The sequence below is a fragment of the Hippoglossus hippoglossus genome, chromosome 6 (assembly GCF_009819705.1).
Source record: "Hippoglossus hippoglossus isolate fHipHip1 chromosome 6, fHipHip1.pri, whole genome shotgun sequence".
NCBI classification, from domain to species: Eukaryota; Metazoa; Chordata; class Actinopteri; order Pleuronectiformes; family Pleuronectidae; genus Hippoglossus; species Hippoglossus hippoglossus.
The window spans coordinates 16,289,628-16,303,163 of record NC_047156.1 but is presented as its reverse complement, the minus strand read 5'-3'; the positions used below and the strand labels follow the sequence as shown (position 1 = coordinate 16,303,163).

Here is a 13,536-nt window from a genome sequence, read left to right as displayed (position 1 = left end):
TCACTAACTGTGTGTACTTTTATGGTGCTTTGATGGCATCAGAATATGACCATACACTCATTGCTGCTAATAATAATTACAAAGTTGGTGACGCAACAGACTGATTTAAATCTCAACATGCATGTATGTACAAATCATTTAGAATATCATGGTGTTTTTATATTCTCAGTAAAGCTGCATTCTGATGCAATACTGTGGATTATGAATTGATAGAACGTCTTTCAATTTTTCTTTTGGAGGTAGGTGTGACCTACATAAACATGGAATCACAAGCTGAAGTTTAAATTCAGAGTTATTTTCAGTTACATATCGATTCTCACAACTCTTATACAATTACAGTGTGTGTGTGTGTGTGTGTGTGTGTGTGTGTGTGTGTGTGTGTGTGTGTGTGTGTGTGTGTGTGTGTGTGTGTGTGTGTGTGTCTATATAAATACAAACAAATAAAGACAATGGATAAAGAAAAGAAAGAAAGAAGAAAAAGTAAAGCAATGTTAATGTAATATCAGTCCATAATATATAATTATATAGATGTAGTTCTTCATTAAAAATAAGTCAGAAAAATGTAGTAAAAATTCTTTATCTTGAAAATGTATTGTTTTCTAATTGTCCTTTTAACTATACACTATAATTATAATATAATTAATCCACATAAACATTAAAATATGCAAGTTTAAATTCAGAATTATAACTTATTTGTAGGCTAATTGTGATCCACTGCAACTCCTATACAATTATATGGGAAAAAGTTAAAATGTTCAAAGTAAAGTATCACCACCCTATAACATCTTATTATATTTGTATAGTTCTTGATAAAAATAAGGGCAAAAATGTCTGTCCATCTCCCAATAACAAAATCAGTTCTGTGCAGAACGTAACATCTTCATCCAACACTTTTCTCTCAAATGAAAAAAAACGTCTTTATCCGAAAAAAAATTGTTGTTCGTCCAGTTGTCCTTATAATTATATAATTCTTATATAATGAACCTCCATACAAACATTAATTATGATGCTTATCTATTTATTGTTTGTACATAAACATTAAATCATACACATTTAAATTCAGTTATTTCATATTCTCTTTCAAATTTGATGTTGCTGACAGGCATGATAAAATAACCAAGTCTAACAAATAGAAATTTTCAATCTGCAGTGAGACCTGGTTTGTTCAGGGGGACCACATGCCCCAGTCGTCCTGACACAGTCTCTTGGCTCTGTCCTCTGAGGACGGACTGTGAGCTGGCCTGAGCAGAGCCCTGCGTCTCTCTGTGTCCTCTGCAGGAACACCCAGGGACTGTGGAGGTTGGTATCCAGGCTCCTGGGGATCCAGGGGGTCTTTAGAGAGCAGGATACAGATGGCAGGGACCGTCCTCTGCGTGCTTGTCCCTGCAGCTCCCTGCTGTGGACTCTCCCAAACCTCATTCACTGTCTTGTAGTAGATTTTGGACACCTGGTGCAGCCCTCCCACTTTACGTTTCAGGATCTCCACGCAGGTGATAGTCTTGGTGACTCCCCTACCTGAGCCAGTGAAGACCACCTGCCTCAGAGATGTCCCGCTGTCTCTCCCCTCCCCGTGCATGCGAGCTGTCACAAACCGCAGTAAATTGCGGATCTTGCTTCCCTCTTTCACTCTCATGTGCAGAATGTCATCTGCCAGGCCAGGGATGGGATAAACACTGCTGTCCTCTGTGCGGCTGATTCTCCTGTAGTTGCTCTGGCCAAGTTTTGAAGACACAGAGGAGGACGGGACACAGGGGTTGAGGGATGCAGCCTGTGGCTCCATTGCAGTGCTGCATGCAGCATTTGAACTCCTCATCTGACCCGTGAGTTCAGTAGAAAGCCCCAAAAGAGGATGCTGAGGAGAGGATGATGTCTGAGGATGATGTCTCTGAGCCTGCAGCCTTGGTTATATCCATACATACCTCGAGATCTGAAGATTTGCCTCTTGTTCATTTGTGCAAGAAACTAAAAAACTGAGCAGCTTTGAAATTCAAACTTGTGACTTATCTTGATCTTCTGTCTTCTGTCTACACAGCGTTTCCATTTTGTCTCCACAGTACTTAGATGACAGGCAGCAGAATGAAGAGAGCATTTCTTCCTCTAATCCCATTGACAGAAGGAAAAGATGTCCTTGCTCTATTCAGCTCTGAGGACAGCTGATGCCAACAAACACATATGAGGCTCGGAGCGAGACATGTAGAGTGGGACATAGTGCTCTTAAAGGCACATGCAACATTTAACAATGTCTGTCACATTCTGGGCTGTTGGTTTTTGGAGGGGGGGAAGCTTTTGTTAAACCCTCGAGGGCTCAGAGATTTTATTTGTCTGTATGGTTGCTTGAATCATACAGATGAATAAACATGAGTTAATGAGATTTAACAAGGCATGTAGTTGAAACAATTCTTTGTTTCAAACGATTGGGTCGTGATTGTCACGTTTTGTTGATTTTCTTAATGTGCATTTTTGTAGATATTTCATCAACCTCTGGAAAAAAATCTCCTTTGGGGTAAAGATATAAAGAAATATTTTCAGTAGCTGTGCCAATATACAGAAATATCATGTGTTTGGAGACAACTTCCCCTCTGCACTATCATCACAGAGCCATATGGTCCTTGAGAAATGTCTTCCTTTGGGCTGTTCCAGCAACTTCACAGCTCTGCTCCCTTCAGTCCATCGCCAGCTGGGCTGACCCAGAAAATGCTCGCTACGTAAATTTGAGTCAATGGCATTTCAGACACAATCACACCTCGGAGCGGCTGCTTAAAGGGATAGTTCACCCAAAAATGAGAATTCACTCATTATCTACTCACCACTATGCCGATGGAGGGGTGGGTGAAGTGTTTGAGTCCACGAAACACTTTTGGAGTTTCAGGGGTAAACAGTGTGGCAGCAGAATCCAATACAATTCAAGTAAATCAGTGACCGATTCTTCAAACGTAAAAAAAAACAACTGTTTCTGGGGCTTCATCCAAGTGTCCGGGAGCGCAGACAATCACAATCAGCTCGAAACAGCGTCATTTACATCATTTTTTCCCCCTTAATGTCCTCTGTGATCCAAGCACGAATGTGTCTCCAGAGGAAGATATGAGTCACCATTTACTTGAATTATATTGGATTCTGCTGCAACACTGTTTACCCCTGAAACTCCAAAAGTGTTTTGTGGACTCAAACACTTCACCCACCCCTCCATCAGCATAGTGGTGAGTAGACTTTAATTTTTCGCTTGACCTATCCCTTTAAGCCAAACTTGTAAATGAAATGATCAAAAAGGCAGCACTTGTAAGAGAAGATCTCTTTTGCAAACAGATGTGTTTTCATTGGTGGGGAAGCAGCTGTGGGGCTCATATGGAACCAGTACACTGTTATAATGGTGCATTTCTGCCTCAAAGGATGGTGTGCGCTTCTTGTTATTCACTGACTCGAACAATGGCATTCTTAGCACTGTCTATATCACCCAGGGCAATTGGCAGCTGGCACCCAGGAGAATAATCCACTGAGCATAAGTGTCAATTAAATGTCCAACAGTGAATTATAGTATAATCATCATGACTGAAAATTGTGATTTTTGATAGAAATCACTCGTTTCATCATATTAGGGTTTTCAGTGTAAAGTACATGATTTATATTTTTGTGTTTGACGTCAAATTTTATTTGAACTGAAATAAGAATCAGACACAGGCCCAACACCTACGATTTGAATGTGGTCACAGTGTTATCCAGCTGTAACAGTCTCCACAGGTTGAATCATGAGTGTCATATCAGCACAGTTATTAGCTCTTTGGCGATAATGATGATTCCACATAGAGACTTGTTATCTGTTACACCTCCATCTTGTGGTGCAACACATGTATTACACAAATAACAAGTAAAATGGGCCTTTGCTATTTTGGGCAAACTGCATTAACAAGAAAGATGAAAACATTTGATCTGTTGCAAACAAATATTGTAGAAGTTTATTTTAAAAAATGTGTTCAAATAAAAATGTTTCTATAAGACTGGCAGTAGATACATTTAAATGATATCAGGTACAAGGCAAATAAAGGTTTTACAGGTGCTCGATTCAACAACTCAACACTTCATCTCTTTCATCTAATATAATCACACATGATAAAATATAGAAGAGATCCCTTATTCAGATTTGTGGAGTATTTTCCCTCCTTTGAGTTAGAAACAGGATTATTCACTTGTCACATCTGTCAAAATCTGTAAATGTTTAGATTTACTCTTGGTCCGTGTTTTTATATGAAATGTACATCATAAAGAAATGTTGCTATACGCCACATGTGCATGTTTGTTTTCTCAGCACGGCTTTGAAGCAATTACTTGTAAAATTTCCCTGTGGATCGCGGCTTCCTGAGTGTTGATGTGGACATCTCCCACCTGACCATTTTCATACCTGAGAAGGAAAAGACAAACATGGAATATAGATAGTCCATAGATAGTTGGAGGGTTACTTGTCTGCTGCTTTATATTTCACTCACACAAAGAGGAAGCGTGTGCACACGTTGTCAGATATCGGACACACCCAAATGTTCCCATGCTTTTGAAGGTCTTTTGAAGTAATGACTGTTAGAGACATAAAAAAATGTCACACACTAATATTAACAAATCAAAGCTCTTTGCTACACTACATTTTCCATATTTACCTTCACAGAGTGCAATGCAGTTCAGGTAGCTGCTCTGCAGAAACCTTGCTTGCCCCGGCTCTTCCTAAAACAAAGATTAGAAATTATCTTTGTTTAGACAGGATTAGAATCAGGATTAGAATCCAACAAAAGAAGATGTTGATGTACGAGGAGCGTATGAGCTCAGCCTGAACAAATGTGAACGATAATCAACTGTACCTGTTTGACTTTGTTCATTCGATTGTATTTCTTTAGGAGATCTTCTCTGGCAGTTATTTGGTGTCGACCTTTCCCCATCTCTGCACAAAGAGAAAGAATATGTTTCAAAAACTGAAAAGCAATAATATACAGAATGATTATATATTATGTATAGATATTACATTAGTTTTATATGCAAACCATTCTACAAGTGATTGAAATGGGCTTTATATTTATACTAACTAATCCCATTTAATATTATTATTATTTATAATAATAATAATATCAAGTGTGCATTCTTACCTGAATATCCAAAAGATATGCTTGAGATAGGACTCAAATAGATGCCTTTCCCATATGCAGCTCCGTGAAGCTTAAATAGAAAAAGTACTTTAAAATCACTTTTAAAGGTCCAAATGAATATATAATACTCTTGTGGGTTGAAATCTCCACTGTGAAATGCATAGACCTTGGTGTTTACACACTCTACCTGTAGTTTGGTGTATGAGGCATTAACCAGCCCGTTTCTTAGAATAGAGTGCCAGTTTTCAATGTGGGAACCACTGAAAGATGAAAGAATCAGGGCTGATCAAATGAAGCCGCATATAAAATTTATATTATTATATATTTTTTGCAGTATTACAGCTTTGATTTTACTCACTGGAAAGCGAAGGTGCTGCCATAAAGTTTCCTGGCAGTTTGGAATCGAGCCTCTTTGGACGGAGGGTTGCTGATCAACAGGAACTGATGGGGCGTGTGCATGAACTTCAGTTGCTATATTGTGCAGAAAGGGATTAAAAAAACATTATCCAGCGTATGAAACACAGAATATGATCTAAACATTTTGCAGGAAAAATATTAACTTCGGCTATAAAACGTGTAGCTACTGTGTGAAAACGTAATGTTCTAACAGTGAACGGCTCTGTCGTACCTTGTGCAGTGGAAGCTTGACAATGTGGGACCTGTTGCTCGCTAAAATCCTGTTGTCAAACACACAAACACGCACGTGAATATGACATTATTACAAGTTAAATAGAGCAACTACAGGAGTGAGACACTAGTTTAGTTTGTAGCACTCACCATTGTAGCAGGGGATAAGCGAGAGGATCTAACTTGTCCATCTGCTTCCTTATTTCAGAATATGGACCCTGGAAATGAAATGAACGTCAGGAAGACATTCAACACCTTTCAGGTTATTCTCTGAAGAAGACGAGTGTTAATGGGATCACTGGTGTAGGATTGATTTTCAGATCAGTCACCTGTGCCATCCTCCTGACTAATAAGACACTGTCCAGGGCTTTTTGCAGCCGGTCGTAGCTCTTTCTCTGCCACAACAAATGACAAGAATCTTTCAGAACTTAAAACCTGACATATTAAATAATCAATTTCAAATTAATCAATCAAAAAGTTGGATTGTTTATACCTTAGGAGTAAAGGCCAGGGCTTTGGGGTTGTATGGATCAACGACAGAGGGGTACGGCTCAAATATGATGCTCTTGCGTGAAGACTGAAGAGCAGCTCTACACATAGCAACCAGCAGGTCAATCACCTGCAAGAACAGGGATTCTATTTCACACATAAATCTTATTGTGATCCCTAATGCTTTGTGTTTAAAGTGTCCGTGTGTTACCAACCTCTGCACCGGTAGCAACCTCCTCCGTAGCTCCAGACATGACCCCCAGTGTATAGAAGGAAAACACACACAGCTCCCTGGTGCAAACTGCAGGCTGCAAACACACAAAACAGAATAGTGACAAAGGCTCCCCTGGATTTGAAAATTCTGCTTTATTATTATTTCATCAATTGACTGTTAATTTCTTTGCAGCAGCGTACCTTTAACATGGGGCCGTTCTGAAACACATGTCGCTCATCACACACCACACAGAATTCATTCAGCGTCGGCATTCTCTGCTCAGCGTACCTCATTATCTGTGTACAAGTAAATCATAATGCCTTAAAAACACACACCCAGAGATGAAACTGTTTAAGTGTGGGCCCAGGAAACAGACTCCACACATCAGAAGCATCATAGAATCTGCTTCACCATTTAAAGAAATGTTACAGAAAGTTTAATAATAAAATACTGCATCCTTCCACCAAGTTTTGTGGGAATCCGTCCAGTAGTTTTTGTGAAAACTTGCTTTCAAACAAACATGGGAACTAACCAATAAACAAACAGACAGGGGTGGAAACCTCCTCGTGGAAGAATATCTCAATGACTGAGGTGCTGCAATTTGCATGGCTGGACAGGCTGGTGTCAAAGGTCACAACAAACCTTATATAAGTTATTTTTAAAAGCCATTTATCAGTGATTTAGCAATTATTCATTTACATTTCATTTCATTTTACCACATGAAAGATATTGCTTTTATTATTCCTCACAATCAACTTCATATGAAGTCAAACTAAAATAAGAATTCCTGAAATATGGTTTAAACATTTGTAGTCTACTGATTATTGTTAAACGCAGAATGGTTGTTTTTATCTCCACATTAATATATTATACATGTATATCAGTGAATACAGGTGTTTGTTGGCCTACATTCATTTATTCATCTTCCTCATGCACAAACGTGAGGTGGGAGAAACATTTGTAACAAAAACATCCTCGGCAAAGTATCAACACTTTGAAATGTATCATGTTTACAATAATAACATTTATAGTGGACCGTATTGGGACAAGGCTTTACCTGCACTAAGAAGCCATGCTGCAGAGTGGGGGTGGTCTTACAGTGTCCGATGGCCTGGGAGGAGAAGAGCAGCTCTATCAGATGTTTGGTGCTGAGCTGTGCTGATGATTTCACTGCTGACACCAACACCCTCTGTGGAAGAAGACACACAAACACTTTTAGTGAATAAATAAATTACAAAAACCAGTAAGACTGTTGCACACACAGCAGTTAGGCCATCTGGAGGGAGTCCTCACCTTCCCACTGGGAGTGTAGGTGAAGAGCTCTCCTCTGGGATTCTTGATGGTGTAGTAGGTCGTGTGATTTGTGAATCGGCTCAGTTTGATGCCTGGTAAAAAAACTCTTCCTTTCATAGATGGAGGCTGGAGCTCATTTGACCTGCTCACAGTGAGGAGGGAACAGAGAGGTGAACACTTATCCAACAGCAGATCCAGTCAGACATGAAACAGCTGGATTCCTGAAGTCCCCTCTTACTTTGACAGTGGCAACCAGATGCTGAGTCGAGCTCGGAATTTCTTGATGGTTCCACTCGGCCTGAACCAGCTGTGTCTGCGCTTCTGCTGGACCACAATCTTCTCGTTGGTCAGGTGGTCCCACACCCGAGATATGAAAACTGCGAGAATACTGGGGAAGAGAACACGTCAGTAAAGCATTGAATTATATATAAATAATAAGGGATGAAATCTTACAACACTTTATCCAATCCATTTTTGCACAATTCCGGTTTGTGCTACTCTCATCCTATCCACCGTGTGCCTTATGACTGCATACTATGTTGTACTGTGTACTATGTTTTGAGTACTTATTGTGTTGTGTACTTATATTTTCTGTTCTTGCGTACTTATATGTTGTGTATACTTATATGTTCACACCTGGGATCAGTCCTGTACATATGGCACTCACTTCTGCAGTTGGTTCCCGAGCCTGAAGTGATCCATGTTGGAAGGCTGGAAGACTTCAACTGAAGGTGCTGCAGTGGGAAACATCATTTCATCAGCCGCACCTCACACTATATTTACTGCACAGTTATTTTGCAGCAGTGTTGCAGACGCTCACCGGGTCCATCCAGATACTGAGACAGAGAGAAGTGCAGACGGATAACAATGGGCTCTGACGGGTCAATCCTCCAGGCGTTGGCCACCTCCTCCTGTGGACACACACAAGCAGCATGAACAGGCCCACAGACAGAGAAGTGAGCCAAGAAATTAAATCTTGGATGCAAACGGGTGTTTTAACAATGAACAATGACCCCAAAGACAAATCAGAAAAGGTTCTGGGATGATAACCAACCTAATATTATCATTATATAATTGTGCTAAAAATGTATTAGTGACCCATTAGAGTGTGTGTTAAATTTTCTGAAGATGCATAGTTAGTGTGTTAAGTTAAATTTGTGAATGTTGTGAAAAAGGATGTGCAGGAATGTTTAAACTACAGAACAGATTTCTATGAATCTCCCTGGAAGGATGGGACATGAGCCAAGAAGGAGGGATGTGCTCTACTGAGCGCCATTCAACTTTTGTTTGTTGCTTTGTTTGTTCATCAGCAGGATTACGCAAAAACTAAAGAACAGATGAAACACCGGCCAAGAAAGAACCCCATTATATTTTGTCAAAGAAGTGGATCTAGTATCTTTTAGATCCCTTTCTTTGTCATAGGGAGATAGGTTTTTTTTTTACATTTTATTTTCTTAGTGAATAATTCATGAAACTGATACTGATACATAGTGCATGCAATTCGGTGCAGGGGGCTGTATCATTCTAATTATGAAATGCTGACAGAACTTTTGACTGTAACATTTAGAACAGAACAGTAAAATGAACTCACATCCAGAAAGTTGGCGTTAATGTTTAAATCAACGTCCACAGCATCGATTGGTCGATATACCCTAACAGAAGAAGATTGAGGAGAACATTAGATGATGTAGAAGAGCGGCAGGTTTCTCTTCATTTTCAGTTCCATGGATGAGAGAAGATGTTCAGACGTTCACCTGACAGAGACCCCAGAGTCAGAATACAGAGCCCTGACGGCCTCGATGTCCGTCTCCAGCTGAGGGTGGTGATACAGGTCCGTGGAGGAACTCTCCTGCCAAGACAAACACTAACACACTCACCTTATGGTGCAAACAGCTCAGCTCCGCAGGGCACTGACGGATTAAACCACTCAGAGTTCTTAACAATAGCTGAGAAGACGGTTGTTACTACCATCATCACAAAACGTTTCTGAGGACACAACACTTTATCGTTTCACCCTCTATTCAGCATTTTCATATGATCAAACTATATGTGGCAAACAAAAGTATTTTCCATTCCAACTTCCATAAACACAATAATTAGAGCTTTTTAAAAATCATATGCTGCAGTAATATCCATAGAGCTACCAGGAGGTGACTGAAAGTGATGTTTACCTGTATTCCACACAGGATCTCCCCTGTGTCACTGTTCTCATCAGTCTGGCTCTCTGTCGGCTGTTGGCACTCAGTCTCCTGTCGGGTTAATGGGAAAAGCTGTCAATCAAAATATCCCCTTATTTATGCAGATAATCAGTTCCCTCTGTCAACCCCACGTCAATATACTGCTCAGTGTAATATAACATGTAATATAAGTGTTTGAGAAATTGAATGATAATGTTTTTGATGATTTCAATCAATTTATCTGCAAATTATGTTTCTGGCTAATTGTTTTATTAATAAAATGACCCAGGGTCAGTTTCTATCTATTCTATATTTTTAAACTAAAGATATTCAATTCAAAAGCTGCAAATATTTATATCTGGAACCAGAACAGAAGCTGCTTTTTTGTTGAAAAAATTACTTCAACCACTGATTTATTCTCAAAATTGTCAAATATTGATTTTCTTTTAACCCACTGATCAGTTGATTGAATATTTCAGACACTTGAGATGGAGGAACTGGAGATTTAAAACTACACTCACCATGCACTCAGTTCTGTGACACTTCTTCACCAAAAATCAACAGTCGATTCGTTCCACTGTACTAAACAGAAAAACTGGCAGAACATACGCGAGTTAATCAGTTCAGCTACTTCTGCCATAGAGACAAGAACATATTGCTGATGGAATAAGCATAAAATAAAGTTATTACCTTTCTTTAACGTGAAAATCTCCAAATATTCCACTTGAGAAACCTTTTAATCCTGTAAAAGAAGATATATATTTGACCCCAGAACTACCAAAACAAATGAGTATCTCTGTTTGACAGCTTGGCCGGCTCTCCGCTCCCCCTGTGGTTTTGAACAGCAGGAAGTCCCACATGTTCAGTCTCAGACTTCAACATCCCGTGATTGGCTACAGATACCGACGGACCAATCAGGTGAGCCTGGTCCTGAGAGGCAGGGAGGATGAGGACCTGCAGCTCCAGGGCTTTTATTGCACACTTACAGTATCTCAGTCCTGTTTGATTTGAATGCCGCCCATTGCAATGCATGTAAAGAATAATACTTTGTAAAAGATGAGAGGAGAAAAAAAAGAAATCCACACACTGTCCTGCAGCCTCTTGAGAAGTCAGATTCATGAACCTGTGATGTGAACACAGATGACTGGTGGCAGATTTTGATGAATGGTGATTCAGGTGATGTTTGGTGTGTATTGGTCATCCTGTCCGTCTGCGGTGCTGTGGTCTGACCTTAATCGGCAGTTACCCTTGTTAGCAGTCGCCTGCTGCTCTGCAGTCAGGTCAGATTAGACACTTGCAGGACTGCATACATCTGTGCAAGTCGTCTCTCAACAAGTACTTTTCTCAGAGTAATCCACTTAGAGGAGAGCAGGTGTTGGTTACGTGGCCGTGTGTAATTATAGCGGGTGGGCACAATGTCCATGCATTTTATACTGTATGCTGCACATGGTCAAATATTTATCTGAACTGATCAAATAGAAAGCAAATAAAGCTTCTGCTGGGATGAGTGATCACGTTTCAGAAACTGCAGAACACTAAGAGCTTCACATAGGTTGTGCCTGCTGCAGGATTATTGGTTTATATTGTATTACAATGTGCAGTTTTGTGTTGCTGTATCCACCCCTTCTCATTTCAAACACCTTTAGTTTATTATTCTAACTTTTTCTCATCAGTCAGGTCAGCAAGAAAACTGAACTTTCGATTTTCACATCAGGAAACATTTAGCAATAAGAAAAAATCAGGTTGTCAACTGAAATAAATGTTTTTTAATCCTTCATTTACCTTCAACAGGTGGTGTCATTGAGATAAGACACAAACATGAACAAGAAAAACATAAAAGGATTGTATTTGTTTACTGTGTATTTCCATAGGAATAAGTCAATAGTATGGACCAGTGTCACATACCATGGTATTTATAGCATTGCTACCTCTACTTTGTGCTTTACTTAACAAGAAAAATCTATATAAAATAGCACAAATCACAAATGGTGATTCAATAAAGTTGATTGTAAAACCAAATCCAATCACACTATCCACAATATAAAACAATTATATTGAATGAGATTTTTTTTATTTGTTTAAGCTTTCCAAAAAATATTGTAAAATAACAAGCAAATACACAATTAAAAGTAATTTAAGTAATTATTTATTCATACATTATATTTAATAATTTGTTAGGATGAAAAGTTTGCTGTGTGGTTGTGTGCAGCTTAACGTCAAGCGAAGCAAATGGTGTATTTTAACACTGTCAACACAGCAAAAACTAACGTGTGATACTTATGCCACATGCTCATGGCCCACATAGTCTACATACATGCATACACACATATATATATATACACACTATATATAGTATATATGTGGAACAATCTGTCCAATGATATCATGTTGTCTGACTCAGTAATCGTTTCTAAGTCCCTTGCACTCATTTGTTATCATTCTGGCCTTGTGAAGACAGTACAGTATGTTCCGTCTTCACAAGTGTGTTTATATATATATATAAACAAAATCTATTCATAATTTTTTACGGTAGAAGAGCAGAAAAAGTTAAGATCCCCCTTTTCTTGCATTGTGGAAGCACAGAGAGCCTCCCTAGCACATCAGACCTTCTTCTTTTTAGCATATATACACAAGGATTTAATTATACTTTTAGTTCTTTTCCTGTGTATAGCATAAGGTTAAGGCACAGCAGCTTGTATTTGTTTATTTGAATTATCACAGAAGTCATTCAATGGGATTTACAGAAATTAAAAAGCACAAAAGTATAAAAACACATTAGAACTGGTAATTGCCACTCTAATCACACTACTCCGCTCCTCCCCTCCCTTCACTGGTTACCAGTGGCTGCCCGCATCCGTTTCAAAACACCAGTACTTGCGTACTGTGCTGTGAACGGATCGGGTCCAGTCTACATCCAGGACATGGTCAAACGTTACCCCCCAGCCCGTTCACTCCGCTCTGCATCAGCCAATCGGCTTGCTGCTCCCTCACTGGGAGCGAAACACTCAACTGAATCACGACAGTTTGCTGTCCTGGCTCCTAAATGGTGGAACGAGCTCCCCCACGACATCAGGACAACAGAAAGTCTGCACATCTCACGCCACAAACTAAAAACACACCTCTTCCGACTATACCTTGAATAAAATAAATAAATAAAAATAAGGATAAATAAAAAGTAGCGATTTAGTAGCACTTATATGGCACTTACCTACAGCACTTTGTAGTTTGGCTTTCTATGGTTGAATGCACTTATTGTAAGTCGCTTTGGATAAAAGCGTCAGCTAAATGAAATGTAATCTAATTTAATGTAACACATGAAATTAGAAACACAAATTGTAAAGCTGGTCATGTGTAAAATGTGTAATGGGAAGGAACAGATTTGACTCTAATGTGCATTGTTATACACTGAGGTCATTTGATGTGATTTACAGAGATAAAAAAGAATAAAAGTACATACCACATGCATAAAAACACAATAGAAATGGTAAAAAGCATTTTTTTTTTTTTTTAAGTAAAGAAACACATATTCTAAAACAGGTAATGTGTAAATTGTGTAATTAAGAAGGATCAAGTGATCATGTAAGAAAATAAACATTTTTTATAAATGCGAGGT

General features: G+C 39.1%; 2 protein-coding genes across 2 annotated transcripts; both read right to left on the bottom strand.

The window, feature by feature from the left end:
• Window positions 1-995: 995 nt before the first annotated feature.
• LOC117762883 (ribonuclease P protein subunit p25-like protein) lies at window positions 996-2,232 on the bottom strand. Its single transcript, XM_034587588.1, has one exon. The coding sequence runs from the start codon at window positions 1,811-1,813 to the stop codon at window positions 1,166-1,168; it is 648 nt and encodes a 215-aa protein (XP_034443479.1). The 5' UTR covers window positions 1,814-2,232; the 3' UTR covers window positions 996-1,165.
• Window positions 2,233-4,296: 2,064 nt separating this feature from the next.
• On the bottom strand, window positions 4,297-10,518 carry LOC117763215 (protein mono-ADP-ribosyltransferase PARP6-like). The gene is made up of 22 exons (XM_034588176.1): window positions 10,445-10,518; window positions 9,918-9,995; window positions 9,501-9,595; window positions 9,338-9,398; window positions 8,567-8,657; window positions 8,414-8,480; window positions 7,985-8,134; window positions 7,747-7,888; window positions 7,511-7,642; window positions 6,654-6,749; window positions 6,455-6,547; window positions 6,244-6,369; window positions 6,080-6,145; window positions 5,901-5,968; window positions 5,752-5,800; window positions 5,482-5,594; window positions 5,311-5,383; window positions 5,124-5,193; window positions 4,842-4,921; window positions 4,644-4,707; window positions 4,479-4,563; window positions 4,297-4,393 (listed from the first exon to the last, which is right to left on the bottom strand). Exons 1-22 carry the CDS (start codon window positions 10,445-10,447, stop codon window positions 4,297-4,299), a joined length of 1,899 nt encoding a protein of 632 aa, XP_034444067.1. The 5' UTR covers window positions 10,448-10,518.
• Between the last annotated feature and the right edge of the window lie 3,018 nt (window positions 10,519-13,536).